The 15,592-nt window shown below is 39.5% G+C and overlaps 1 protein-coding gene across 1 annotated transcript in view; it reads left to right on the forward strand.

Moving 5' to 3' along the window:
- The window catches only part of LOC136243316 (uncharacterized), a 154,683-nt gene that overhangs the window by 83,811 nt on the left and 55,280 nt on the right, over nt 1–15,592 (forward strand). Inside the window, exons 11-12 of the mRNA XM_066034840.1 lie at nt 970–1,167; nt 5,422–5,718. Coding sequence (XP_065890912.1) covers nt 970–1,167; nt 5,422–5,718 — 495 coding nt within the window. The remainder of the gene's footprint in view (nt 1–969; nt 1,168–5,421; nt 5,719–15,592) is intronic.

A 15,592-nucleotide genomic window follows, 5' to 3' on the forward strand; every position in this document is an offset into this window, starting at 1 on the left:
ATCGTAATCCAACGTCAGTCGTCCTCCAATCAAAAAACAGAAAATTCGAGATCAGCATGTACAGTTTGCCCAGGAACACTTTGTTTGTCCTCATCAGCCACAGATTCACGTGGAAACACTCGGAAACTTTGGCTATCACCGGTGCCATATTCTTCCAATTAGAATTATGTATGCAATTATTTGTATGGGCTCCCTATGGGGATATTTATTTCTCAAACTTTGATTTGACATATTTCAATAAATACCGCATGGATTTTAATCCAGTAAAGTGCATTACAAAGTACAAAGCATTAGCTACGTACCATTAACTGGAACGGCAGCTTGTGAAACATTTATTGAAGGTGTGTAATTTAAGTAGCAAAAATATGTATGAAAAAAAGGCAGGTTGGAAATCGCTACTAGAATGCAATCAAAACAGCAATGTAAACTAACCTGTGGCCTTCTTCATTTAGTAAAACAATGAACTATCTTCTTCTCCAAGCCCACAACTTATTTATGCTTTGGCTCACTTTACAAAACCCACTATTGATCCTGTGAAATGTCACTGTATTAAAGCAGAAGAGATCACACAGTTTTATAAATCGGATGATTTCTGAGAATGCTTGGAATGCAATAGTGAGAATAGGAAGTAGTATCCTCCTAGGAGGGATATAACTTGTATATACTACCTCCATTTCTCGTTAATGCATTCCTGAGCACTGATAGCAGTGCTATATACACCTTCTCTTCCCTATGAAGTGAGGTGTGAAAGTGGTATATAGAGTAATTATTTACAGTCTTGCAATATATTGCAATACAGCAATATCCATATTGTATTGTGGTAGAAAATATTACAAAATATCTATCAATGTATTAAGCATGCATACGTACATAACATTATGTTGCTATCATGCTGCAATGATATACGTACGTACTACCCATGTTAAACATAATATAAGAGTACTTACATGCTTTTATATATCACTACAGGAAGCAATCAATGAGACATCAGCTGCAAAAATGTTGAAAGCAATAGAGGAAAATGATGCTAGGAAAGTTGAAGACACTTTAAACTTCATCACAGAAGAAATAACTGGTGATTGCTGTTCTAAGGTTGTCCAACTAGTGTTGCAGTTGGCAGTTTGCTATGGCCATCACAGCATAGTACAGGTTGCAATGCAGTATGAGGTGTGTTAATGTTACAAGTTACGTAGTTGTAAAGCTCACTCTATTAGCGTTAAAATAATTTTATATAAAGGTGCTATATGTTTAATTACTTTTAAAACTGAGTTTAACTTACTTACTTGAACTGTGGAAGGTTAAGCATTATTGTTGGTGATTGTCGGCCAGCATTACAAAAAGGATTTTTGTGCTTGGTTAAGACTCATGGTAGTGTGTCATGCTGCCAAAGAAGCCCAGCGGCAGCACCAAATTTTATACATCACACCTGTGTCTTATTAACTGAAAAAGCAATAACAGTTTTTGTACATATAAGCTTCATGGTACTTTTACAAAGCAAGACAATTTTTGTTATGGAAATTCCTCCACCTTTAGTAGTCAGCACCTCAAGTGTGAGCAGGCATTCCTGAGATACAAGCTTTCAAAAATTGGTTCTTAGCATTTTTTTATATTGTTTCCTCTTTTCATACTCACAAATGCTGTCTTCTTAAAACACAAATGCATTATCTGATTACCTTCAAATTTACAGACATAAAGGGGAGTCCAAAGGTTAACCATGCTACCAAGTTTGGTTTGAATATGATAACGGAGTTATTAATAATTATTCACATTCAATAAGACCAATATGTTGTCATGCCTACAGAATAAATCACTTATAGTAACTTGGTTCGTGATTAGGGTAATCATAGAACCTCAACCTTTTTGTGGTTTGGTAGAAATCAAGTAACAGCTACAGAGTTATAACAGAGAAACAAAGGTATCCTTAATACTTTTTGTTAATTCAGAAGCCACCATTTAAAAATCCTAGATCCGTCATTGGTTGTGAATTAAAATTAGCAGCTAGCAGGCTACTTTTGATATTTTTTTAATATCCATTCTAATGATACTTAGAAAAAATAGAAGACCATGCCCCCCAACCCCCTTCCCGAGATGCTGTACTCTAATAAAGCACTCAACTACTCTAATAGAACATTCACATTTTATGTCTGTAATTGGCTACCTTAATTATTGTACAGTAAAAAAAAGCTATTTCAGAAGTTCTTGAGATATGTCCCCAACCCCAAATGGCATCCATGTGACTAATAACATGAAACAGAAATGGGCCAAAGAAATGAAAAACCCTCAAAAACAGAGCAAAAAGTACTTAAAGCAAAGCAAAAATTAACTGCTTGAACCAAAGCAAAAAAGCCAGCTGTGTGACACATAGTTATTGCCACCCAGCGAACCACTGGGATGCCTGTGCACCACTCAGGCACTTGGTCTTCTTGTGCTGGCAAATCCTCCTGGGACAGGACTAGTAGCCTGCAGGAGGACTGTCCAGGTCTCACAGAGAGAGGTCGCAGAACCCAAAGTTCCACAACGACTTCAAAAAATTTTATGCAACACAAGGACAGTTGGGAATTTGCTTCCCCAGTAAACACCAGGTTTCCATTGATGTACAGCTGGGTGGGCTGCTTTCCCAGTTGACACTAGGCTACCAGGTCCCCATTATACAACTGAGTAGACTGGAGCAAGGTAAGTAAAGTTTTTGATCAAGGAAATAACAACACTAAAATGGCATAACCAGAATTGAACCTGGAACCTTTCAATTTGCTCTAGCCACTTGGCTACGCTTCCTTACAACTACTTACATGCATACGTACATCCATTACAAGTGTGATTTTAAGTTTGTGGTGGGTGGGTTTGGTTAGTGGCACCTTGAGAACAGGAAAAGATATTGTAGTGCACAATTACCAGTCTCATCAAAATTACTTAGAAGGTGACCCCACAAATATTGGTTCAGCTTGGATTTTGTTATGGATAATTACATGTTCAAGTCAAGTACATGCATAGCATTCCATACTGTGAAAGTAAGAGTGTTGGGATACATTATTTAAATGGCAAGGAGATATAAGCTTTATTACTGGCAGTGTGGAAATGTTGTAAATTAAGCTGTTTCAGTTGTGACGCTTCCAATAGTACATGCTTGGTTCAATAAATCAATATACTACACATATACAGCTTCGCATCTATAATTCTTAAGATTGCATGTGACCTGCTGAGACCTCTTTGCTTGTCAATAAAGATGTTAGCAATGTATGCCATTTAGATACTTTTAGGCTTCCCATACATTTTCTGTTGCTTTTGGTTGTCAGGTTCTTTGTGAGACTTAGGGATACCGTAAACCCACATGCACACTATAAATCATTTTACATGATTAGGCTTTTGTTTTTTTCTTAATCCATTATTATCAAATATTGATGCATTCTTAACTTCTCATTAACTGACATGGAAATCAAATGTTGTCATGGAAACACGAGTTGTCTTCATGTCAGTTAGTGAAAATTATGAACCAAAATCAGACCAATGAAGAACCATGGGAACTTACTAACAATTCTAAGGTTTAAAGGACGTCACTTGTGAGGGACTGATGAGAATATTTGTGATTAATGTGTCTAGTTTCTGAAATATGGCTACAATTTGATCTAAAACAAGACACTGTGGTCACAACATCAAACTTTAAATTCATACTAGAAAGTTATTTCTTACAAATGGCTTGGTCAGGACCTAGACAAGAAGCCAAACCAATAGTTTGTTTATACAGAATGTTAACAGCTTGTTTGACAGTCCTGATTTTTGCTTCAGGAAATATCACCATTACTAAAGCAAAATCACAGTGCACTTACAGATGCGTCAGTTGCTGAGTATGTTGTTTCTATGTTATCTTGTACTGTTACATGTGTTTTCTTGTACCTTGTGACTGTCCAGTCAGCATGCTATTATTCTCCCAACAATTTAAGCCTGCTACCAGCTGATACACAATGCAACAACACCAAGCCCACCTTAATTATGAAGTAATAAAATTTTTGTTTGACAGTTGCTCACTATCCCGTAACCTTAATGGTACACTCATCATACAGTATGATGGTACTGTATATTAGGGATCATGAAGGTTTGGGCTTTTTTGGCCAAAAATATCACACTAAAACCAGCCTCACAATACCTTCATGGTGCCTTGGCAGTGTTGGTTAGGCCCAAAAGTGCCTTCAGTACGACCTAAAACGCTTCCAATAGGTTGCTACTTTTTTTTTACTTATTCAGTGGAATTTTCTTCTGACTGACTGACTGATTGATGCCTTCAAACTAGCATACCGGTAACTTGATAATGGCTAAGGCTATATGGGCTTGATTTTTTCACTATTTGACATTGCTTCAGCCCGACTGGTGTCATGGCATACTGCAGTATGTATGTATACAATGTATGCTTCATGGACTTACCTGTGTCCTCCTTTGTGCCCCATTTAACTTAGCTGATAACGTAAGGTGTCGATTCGTACGTGCATGCACCGAAACAATAAGCCTGGCTCTATTCTGTCTTCTAATGTGGGTTCATCAGTCATAATAATGTTACAAAAAAGTAAACAAATCAAGTACAAGTAAAATTAGGAATTGTAAAAAAGTTATGAAACAAGGGAGGTTGCATACACCGGAAGATATACTAGTGGACATGTAATCCCTAATTCAGTCATGGGTATTGAGTCTATTGACTGAAGTAGGGCTTAAATATCTGCTAGTATATCATCAGGTGTAGGCAACCTCCCATGCTTCACTACTTTTTATTTATCCCTAAAAACTTGATTTTCCAAAGTTTTACTTGTGCTTGTTCTTATATGAATTAGTATGGATCAAGCAAATGTTTAGCCAAGTTTTGCATCTTATCAACAAATAAGCAATTTTTCCTCGTAGCTGCTTTACTAAATGACAAACAGCCAATTATTCGCCCCTACCAATCCAATTATTGATACAATTCTAGTTAATTGCTCAAATGTTTAACAGCATTACAATTAAAAATACATAAACATATGTGCCCACTTGTGGTTGAAAGTTAAATTCTTGAGATGATAATATTGTATGCTGTGCTTGCTGCTTTTCTGTCCTCAAAAGCAACCAGCTTAAAGCTTTTTGCACTGAACCTTTGTGCATTGTCAACAGGTTGATGTTGTGCTAATGCTTAAAAAACTTGGTGCTCTCACAGTGAATTATGTACACTAAATATTTTGCAAGTGACATTAGTAACCACGTGATTTTCCAATGGAAGGTTCTGGTGATATCTTATAATATTTTGCTAGTTAATTTAGGTAAGCATGTACGTATATAAGTATATTTACGCAAGTTGAGCACAGTGGCATATTTATTACCACTATATTGTTTGCATACATAGAATTTATAATGTATATATATTTTACTTCAGCCAGACTTTGATAATGTACTGTCATTTTATAGGCTGATGCTAGCACACCAGATAGTAGAGGGATTTTTCCACTCACCTACGCAGCTGCTAGTGGGAACTATGAATGTTTTAAATTATTACTGAAACACACAAAGTTGAGGTCGTATTTAGCAGAATATCCAACCTTGCTACATGCTATAATAGAATCTGCTCTTAGCAGCAAAAGGACTGATCCTATTGACATGCTACAGCTGTTCTATGAAGAGAAAAGAAAAATGTTTAATAAAATGATGTCATGTAGTAAGCATCCCAGTTTAGTGGAATTATCAATCTGGCATGGACGAGTAAAGGTACATAAATATTATGTGTATATGTACAGTCCTTAGTCCAAAACTAATCATCCTCATAAATTTTCTCACTATCATGCAAGACTTCCACTCCTTTTCCTTCCAAGACAATCCCGGAATGAAATTGTCTACCCTTGATCTAGAAATATACTTGCTAATCTAATTAAAATTAATTGTTGTATATTCCCAAGGGTTTGTAAATAAATTAAAGTTGATAGTTGCATTTTACGTATGTACATATATAAAAATATGTGCATGTATGTAGCAAATAGCCAACCACTCATCTAGTGCTGAGTAATGTTTAAAAATTTGCTACCACAATACTACTAATGTCACAATAGTGAATACTACCTCATTACATAGCTTATGAAGTTTAAAACTAGTAGAGAAATACATGAAGACAGACAGTAATTTGTAGCACAAGTGCATATGTATTATACAGGAACCACAAAACATGATATTCACATGTTTGTAATAAAATGGGCTATTTATTGTGGAACTTCCTCAAGTAATTACAATTTATTTTTGTTCAATTCCAAATTAGATATTTCCTACATAGCTATGGCTATTAGGATGACTTGTTACATAACTGAAACATGTTATATATGCCTAAACTCTACAGGGTGACTTTTTACACTCTACAGTCACTACTCTACATGGTGATTTGATTGTAGCTGATCTTTCTAAAGGAGGACTTGTAACATAGCTGAACACTACTGGGTGACATGTTTGTAGCTGAAATTTCTAGGGTGATTTTTTGTGGCTGAACTCTCTACAGGATGACTTGCTTGTAGTTGAACTCTTTATAGGGTGACTTGTTTGTAGCTAAACTCTCTACATGGTGACTTGATTGTAGCTGATCTCTCTATGGGGTGACTTGTCTGTAGCTGAAATTTTTACAGGATGATTTTTTGTGGCTGAACTCCAGGGTGACTTGAACTCTCTACAGGATGACCTGAATGTTCTAATAGGGTGACTGCACTATTAGAGTATCTTGATCGGGCATTTGTTATATACATGTAGTTGGTTTTCACAGTATAACTCTGTGTTTTTGAATTCTTCTAAACCACTTAAGGTAATTTTACGATGTTTAACCCATACTCATAACCGCAGCAGGTCTCCAAGGTGAACGGCCTCTAGTCGATGGAACAATGTAGGTAAGGGAAGTTGACAAAATAGATCTATAACTTTTGGGAAAGGATTGGCTTTAAGAGCTTAGTACATGTGGCAACTAAACATTTTTTATTAATAAACTTGATCATGTGACTGTTACATAATAGTCAAACATCAAGGACCAGAGTTCTATAGGATTTAGAAAACTCAAAGGCCCTGGGCTGTAGTAACCATGCGCAGTAAGGATGATACTAAAGGCCTGAGGGTTTTCTAAATCCCATTGGTTCTTGATGTTTAACTATAGGTAGTTATTGTATCTTGAGTTGACAGCTGCTTGTAAATGAGAAATGTATCATCAATTAGTAGAAACAAGCCCTCTACACCTCCCTCTAATTCAACATGGCTGTTGCTATCCATTTAAATTGCCCATGTGTTGCCAATGTTACAGGCACATGCTTGCTGTTTTATGTTTTGAAGTACTACTAATCAGACTACAACTCACTGTTGTGCCTTGACAGCTACTTGTAAACAAGAAATGTAGTGTTGATTAGTACAAACAAGCCCGTTACACTTCCCTCTAATTTGGTATGGCTGTTTGTATCCATTTAAACACCCACGAGTTGCCAATGTTACAGGTGCATAATTGCTGTATTTCGCATCACCTCAGAGTGTGGGTTCTATAGGACATGAGTGTGGCACTACAGGATTTAGAGACCACGTTTTCAGCCAATCAAATTTCAGTATCAATCTTGTTGTAGTCTAAACACTGTTGGTTTTTGTGTTGTATCTTTGTGGTCTTAATCTTGATTTCTTTCAAGCCAACAAAAGGCACTCTTACAATGGTTACTCTACATACGTATCAACTTCCAACTAATTTCTCAAAGCAGTTTACCTTGTAGGCACGACAGAAGTTTGTTCCTATTTTACGTGAATACATGGTCATAACTTCATGAATGTTGATTTTACTGATATTTGCTTTAATAACCCCTTTAAGTGTAACTGTGGCTACTTGTATTTCGGAAATGGCTTGAGCATTTGGCATTATCCGCCCTACCTGGCGGGCAACTCTACAGCAAAATTGGTCTCAATCAGTTAAGGGATCACAGAGCTACATATATGATGAAAATTGCATTTTCTTTCTTCCTTTCAATATACCCACGGTCAGGGCCGGAGCCCAGAGATTCTGAGTGGTCAGGCCATGGACTGCAATGGAGGTCATGGTCATGCACACTACATTTTATTGATTTGAAATTTAAATCAGATTATCTACTGTAATTTTGTGTTGTGTGTGCTAGCTACAGCATGCATTAACATGCTAAGCTAAGGAAGTCTGGGGGCATGCTCCCTGGGAAAAATTTTGAAAATACATGTTCTGGAATGGCATCTGGAAGCTATTTTACATACATGGTCTCTTTCTGCTTTTAACACCAAGAATATATCCAGGTAATTTTGAGCTACTGTATACCAATTAATTCAATTTAATATATAGCTAGTAGCTAATTTTACTTTCATGATACAAAGTGAGTTTAGTTCTTGAGATACTGAAGCAATTTTGATTGTAATTGTTAATACATAACATGCATTATCAATTAGCCTATTGTACAATTCTATGCAGATAGTTCACTGGAAAGTAATTTGAAGACAATTAAAATGGATATAATGGCTTAGATCAACCAGACTGAACCAGTGTAATAAGAGTATTGATGAATGCTCTATTAGACTATCACGATGACTGTTCTATTAGAGTATAATGTGATGACTGCTCTATTAGAGTATCTCGATCTTTTTGCAAATTCAAGTGACTGAAAAGTGGTCCGGCCGGTCCGGCCCTGCCCACGGTGTGGCGTACTGGCTTCTTGGGCTGCACTACACACTACCGTGTGTCTTGATATATAAACCAGCATCAGTAATTAATTAATTAGGCAGGTTATATAGAGCTAGTAGTGAGCATATTTTTTTAAAATACTTAGACAAAAAGAACAAGTCAGAAAAAAAAACCACAATGGTGTAGTCGGATTGTGGATTTGAGCCCAACACTACTCACTCTGTAATCCATGCACATTACCACTGTACCACAGCACTGCCAACTAGGGCTGGAATGAAGATCAATTTTTATCCTCTGAAGGTTTGGTACTGCCAATGAAGAAAGGTTCAAAGCTTTGAACAAAGAATACATACTACATACAGTGGAACCTCAATTATCCGAACCCCTTGGGACCAGGGGTGGTCCATAAGTCTGAAAAGTCCATATCTCTGAAACTATGTAGAAATAGCCTTGAAATAACATAAAGGACATTTTTTTAAAATTCAGTATTATCAACTACCCTAATAGAACAGTCACTACTCTAATAGAGCAGTCACTTCCGTAGTTCGGTTAACCGAGAATCCGGATAAGTGGGGTCCAGATAACTGAGGTTCCACTGTACTGAAGAAGCATGACAAGACTGAAGCATGACAAGACTTGGCATGTCAATAACTGTAATTAAAAAGGCACGTGTGTCACCTGTTTTCTTCTACAATGTGTAAAGACAAAGATTTACAACTTTGCAGCTTAGGGATTATCACTGGAATTTTCTTTCTACTAGGTAAGTCGAAGTCCACCTAAAACTAATGTAAGACTATGCAATTCATGGAATCTGTTCTCAGTTTCTACTTTTGTAGTGTAGATTGCACCTACCAGTCCATAATACAGCCAACAATATACATTTCGGATGTAATACTCTTTGCATCACCTGTTTCAGCCTGGTCTATAAGAGAAACGTACATCTGCTTCTGCATTCCGCGTCTGTTCAGCACACGTCACCTGTCACGTTGCCACTTAAATTTATTCTAATTAATGCTCTCCAAAAAAACACACGTGATCTAACAACAATATTATTAAGTAACACAATCTATCACACTCCCCATGTTTGAGAGTGACTAAAGGAGAAAGATCAAACAGTTTTGTGTTCTTACAAGAATCAACAAATGTTCAGTTAAACATGCTGAATCTTCTTCTCAGCTCTCCAGCAACTGCAGCAGTTCTTCTCTTCCTTCCTGTATTTGACGCCTTATCAGGCCCAGTTTGTTCGGTAGTCTTATCCTGAATTGTAGTCTCACAATCACTGGTCACGGCATTATCAAAGTTCTCTGCAGAGGATACCTCAAGAGGGTAAAGATGCTTAACACTCCTACGAAGCAACAGTGGTGAACCTTCAGATTTTCCTACTCTTACCACAGCGGCACGAACTTCTCCATCCTTACCAGTAAGCAAACTCTCTACTACTGCAACCTTCCAGAAGGCTCTCTTGGTAGAGTCATCCTTTAAAATTACAATATCTCCAAGAGAAATCTTTGAAACGTTTCTACTGGGAGACCTTGCCTTCTGATTTTCCCTCAAAGAAAGTAGATATTCCTTTCGCCATTGTCTAGTGAACTGTCTTAAGAGGTGTCTCTGTGTCCGGGATCGTTTTGATAATGTTTCATTAGTGCTAACGACTTCAAAATGTGAGCAATTCGGACTGCTAGTTACTCTTCTTCCATTTATAAGGTGGGAGGGTGACAAGGTATCTAGGTGAGACCACTAGTGTCATCCTCAACGTCAGTGAGAGGCCTAGAGTTCAATATACACTCAATTTCAATCAACACGGTGCTCAGCTGGTAAAAATTAAGAATTGATCGACCCAAGGTCTTGCGAAGACAACGCTTGACACTGCGTACAAGACGTTCCCAAAAGCCCCCCCACCAGGGGACCTTCTCCACGATGAACCTCCAAGAAATTTGATTACGAGCTAGGAACCTTTGCACTTCAGCAGACCTTGATACCTTCGTCACCACCTTGCTAGAAGACTTGAAGATTTTTGCATTATCAGAAATCAAGGTAGCGGGTAGGCCCCGACGACCAGCAAATCTACGTAAAGCCAAAAGAAAACTCTCCACTGCCATGTCATGTGTCAATTCCAAATGTACCGCACGTGTCAAGGCACATGTAAACAAGCACACATAAGCCTTCTCCTGACGATCTGACTGTTTCAAAGAATTAACATCGGCAAAGTCAACCCCAACATACGAAAAAGGAGGGTCTTCAGAGACCCTTTCTGCCGGCAAATCAGGAGGGGAACCAGTTGTGTATGGCCATGGGTTTCCCTCAATTCTTCTACATACTACACATGATCGAATGACCTTGCGTGTTACTTGACGGCCCTTTAACACCCAATACCTCTCCCTGAGTAAGGTGAGTGTTTGGCTCACTCCACTGTGTTTAGCTAGTTCGTGTGTATGGCGTATTAATAAGGTTACAAGGGGATGTCTACATGGTAAGAGCAGTGGGTTCTTACTGGATAGAGACAGTTAGGAATTGTTTACTCTTCCCCGGCATTGTAGAAGTTTATCCTTATCAAGGTAAAGTCCAAACTGTTCAAGCAGGAGAGGACGAGCTCCTACAGGTTTCAACAAATAATTCAACTCTCTTTCAAAGAAACCTTGCTTTACAGTTTGTTTCCAGATATTCTCTGCCCTTTTTATTTCCTCAGCTGTCACCACTGAACTCTCTTTGTCTACACACCTGCCCTTCAAGGCATCAACAAATCTGAACACATAAGCTGTGACACGCAACAAGGTTTCAATGCTGCTGTAGCGATCAACATTGATCAAGGTAGCCATCCCAGACTGGTTAGGTACAGTAGGTACAACTAAGGAGTGTGTGAGGTTAGGCTGTGTCTTTGCCAACTCAAAATAAAATCAATGTCAGGAGTAGTGGGTGGAATGACTTCTTCCCTTCCAATAAACTCGGGTCCGGTCCACCAAAGAGCGGAGTCAACAAGCTCTCTTGCTCCTAAACCTCTTGAAGGCAGATCTACTGGGTTCAGGATTCCTGGGCAATAATTCCAGCATTTGCTGTCAGTCAGTTTTCTTACTTCATTTACGCGACTCTGAACATAAGGTTTCCATGTCCTTTTATTGCGAACCCAGTGTAATGCCACCATCGAATCTGTCCAGAGGTAAATGCAATCAAGGGTAGGTAGAGAATCAGCAACAGAAGATACAAGTCTAGATAACATCAAGACACCCAATAATTCCAAGTGAGGAATTGTTTGTTTACTGGTAGGAGCCACTCGGGTCTTGCTACAAAGTAGCCTAGTCTCAGTGTGACCATTATGGGATATTTGGAGGTAAGGTAAAGAACAGCTGCGTAAGCCCTTTCGGACGCATCACTAAACCCATGAAGGAAAACTGAAATACTGTAGGGTACTGATCAACAAGAATACAGCCTCATGGTATCTTCACCTTACTAAGTTCCTTAAAATCGCTTACCATGGTTTCCCACTCCTTTGTCAATTCAGCCGACAAGAATTCATCCCAATTCACTTGGTTGGTACAAAGACGTTGAAACAGAACCTTCAAGCTGATCACGAAAGGACTTAAAAGACCTAACGGGTCAAACAAACTAGCAGTTAACGTTAAGACTGATCTTTTTGTCTTGGGAAGCTCATGGGACAACTGGATAAGACCACTGAATTCAAAGATAAGTTCATCATTCAAGCTATTCCAATTAACCCCCAACAACTTACAAAGATCCTTTCCACTGCTAGGAGAGGGCTCATCGGTATTCTTCTGTGTAGTTGCCTTGGAAGATCCACACTCAGCTTGGCGAATAAGCCTTAACAATTCTGAGGAATTTGAATTCCATTTCCTTAGATTGAATCCTCCCCGATACATCACGTGTTTTGCAACCTTGTACAACTCAAAGGCCTCCTGCACATTCACACCTCCAGATACTAGATCATCGACGTAAAGGGACTGATCTATATTATCAACTAAACGGGGATATTCACAACGATATTAAGCTAAGTGCAAGGAAATGACAGCCCCTAAAATAGCTGGAGAGGGTCTCAAGCCAAATACAAGTCTCGTGAACCAAAACTGGATTATCTCACTGTCCACCTTGAGAGGGTCTTTCATCCACAGGAACCTCAGCATGTCTCTGTCCTCCTCAGCAACACTTACCATGAGAAACGCCTTCTCAATATCAGCAACCAGGGCAACTCAGTGACAACGGAATTGTATAAGCATATTAAATAGTTTTGGGATCAGGTTTGGTCCTACTTGCAAACAGTCATTCAGTGAAATGTCATCACTGGCAGAGGCAGATCCATCATAGACGATTCACACCTTAGTGGTGCTTCGATCCTGCTTAATTACCAGGTGGTGCGGGAGGTAGTGAACATACGATGTGTTAGAGTTCTCATCATCAACAGGTTCTATAATACCTAGATTGAGCTGCTCACTAATCAGACACTGATATTCCTTTAATAGGTTAGGATCTTTGATCAATCTTCTCTGCAAGTGTTTAAGCCTATTGAAACACAAATTGTAGTGTTGAGGAACCTCACCCTTCTCTCTGAGCCATGGAAGCCCAACCTCATATCTCCCATCATGAAACCTTACATTGCTAAGGAAAAGCTCTGAACTTGACTCAAGACTACATATCTCCTTGACATCCACAGATTCAGTCTCCCAAAATGGCCTTACAATCTCAGTGAGACTATCAATACTGGAACCCAATTGTGTAGTTGCCATGGTTCTTTGGCATACAGTTAAATGTGTCCCTACAATGGTAGGGGAATCAGAAGTCATTGTGGGCCCAGACAAAAGCCATCCCAATTTACTCTTGACAACTGTAGGGCCACCATCTGTTCGAATCACTTCTTCACCTACAAAGGTCCAATAGTAGTCTGGGAATGTCAATACCTTCAGGGGCACTGGAGGGCGGATCCGCTAAATCAAGTGAAAGCAACTTAGGAAAGTTGTTGAGATTGACTGCATTGGGTACAGACGAGCAGATGGTAGGAAACTGCAAGGCTTGTAATTGTACGACTTCGCCTGTGCCAGGTGCCTGCAAATGGACCTTCACCAAATCACAATTTCTGCCTTTAAAACCTGGTCCACCAAATGTGTTCAATTGTAGCTTCTCCTTCTTCAAGGGTTTGAGGTTTAGACGACTAACTAGAGTGTCAGTCACATAGGACCTTTGACTCCCTGTATCAAACAAGACACGGACATTAATAGTCCTTCCAGTGTCATCGTTGAAGGCTACAGCACGAGCAGTTTGTAACAAAACTAATTTTCCCTCCCTTGTAGTGTTCGAAGTATTGGCCATAGTTTCAGTGGAAGTCACTGGTTCAGAAGGTGGCTGTGGCTTGTCCCCAGCAGTCTTATCGCAAATTGACTAATGATGTTTCCTGCGACAGTGTTTACACTTCTTGGTCGATTCACAATCTTTCACACGGTGTTGAGGTTTCAAGCAGTTAAAGCAACGCCCTGCTCGAAGTAGGAATTCGCAATGGTCCCTCACTCCTGTGATGGTAGTACACATTGATGGGTAGTGGTCACCTCCACAATAAACACACTTTGACGGCTGGCTGCCTGCATATAAGGAACTGGCTGTGGGATTTAAGGGACGTTGAGTGGTGTTCGTTTTGTGAGAGGGCGTTCAAGAAATGTGAGTGGCTTCTCTAGCAGTCACCTCAGATTGAATGGTGTCTAAGAGATCTTGAATTTTCCAGACTTGGCCAGGATGATTCCGTGCCATAATCAGCTTGATCTCATTAGGTAACTTCTGCATAATTACAGGAATCAGGAGTGCCCCGTAATGTTTCAAGTCTATTCCAAGAGAGCTTAATCCTCTCACATGAATTGTGACACAGTCATAGAGGTGTCTTAAAGAGGAAGGGCGATCTAAGTTGCAGTCTGGGAGTTTCATCAACTCCTCCATATGAGCGGATATAATCACTTGTTGGTCACCAAACCTTTCTTGCAACAGAGTCACGGCAGCATTGTAATTTGCTTCAGTCAGTGTTAGTCCTTGCACCACCTTGCTAGCTGGACCATCTAGGAGAGAAGACAGATAATTGAATTTATTAACTGTTGATATTTCTGGGTTTTCATGCACAGTGGCCTTGAAGGAATCCCAGAAAGGCAACCAGTCTATAGCAGTTCCACGAAACTTAGGCAGCTGGAGTTTAGGTAAACGAGTCCGTACAGTCGTCGAAGCAACAGTTGGGGGCGGGGTTGCAGCAGCGGCCTTGAAGGAATCCCAGAAAGGCAACCAGTCTATAGCAGTTCCACGAAACTTAGGCAGCTGGAGTTTAGGTAAACGAGTCCGTACAGTCGTCGAAGCAACAGTTGGGGGCGGGGTTGCAGCTGACACGTGAGATGCTGGCTTCAGAAATACTTCAATCCGCCATTTGCATTCAAATATCTTGGCGCTAATCTCTTCAGCCTCTTCAATTTCGTGTTCTATATCCTTGACATCACACAAGCCTAATATGTCGTCGTCGAGCTTACACAGAACACTCAGCTTAGTTTGTAATTGTTCAACAATAACCTTTTAAACGACCGACCTTTTCTTCCGGAGCAGTGCCTGTCAGAGTTTCTTCAACTTCATGTACCAGTTTCGTTACCAGTCCCCGGTTAGCAGATCGGACGGCCTTCAACCTTTCCAGATTCATTGTTCTAGTCAACGACAACTACTAGAAGGAAAAGAAACAAGCGAGAAATCACTCCAATCAGTAGACGGGGTACCTTTACTGGTGCCTATCAACCTGGCACCAAGGAATTTGCGTTTGTCTTCTTGGATATCGTGCCCCACGTTGGGCGCCACTTGTTTCAGCCCGGTCTATAAGAGAAATGCACATCTGTTTCTGCGTTCCGTGTCTGTTCAGCACACGTCACCTGTCACGTTGCCGCTCAAATTTATTCTAATTAACGCTCTCCAAAAAACACA

The sequence above is a fragment of the Dysidea avara genome, chromosome 13 (assembly GCF_963678975.1).
Source record: "Dysidea avara chromosome 13, odDysAvar1.4, whole genome shotgun sequence".
Classification (NCBI taxonomy): Eukaryota; Metazoa; Porifera; class Demospongiae; order Dictyoceratida; family Dysideidae; genus Dysidea; species Dysidea avara.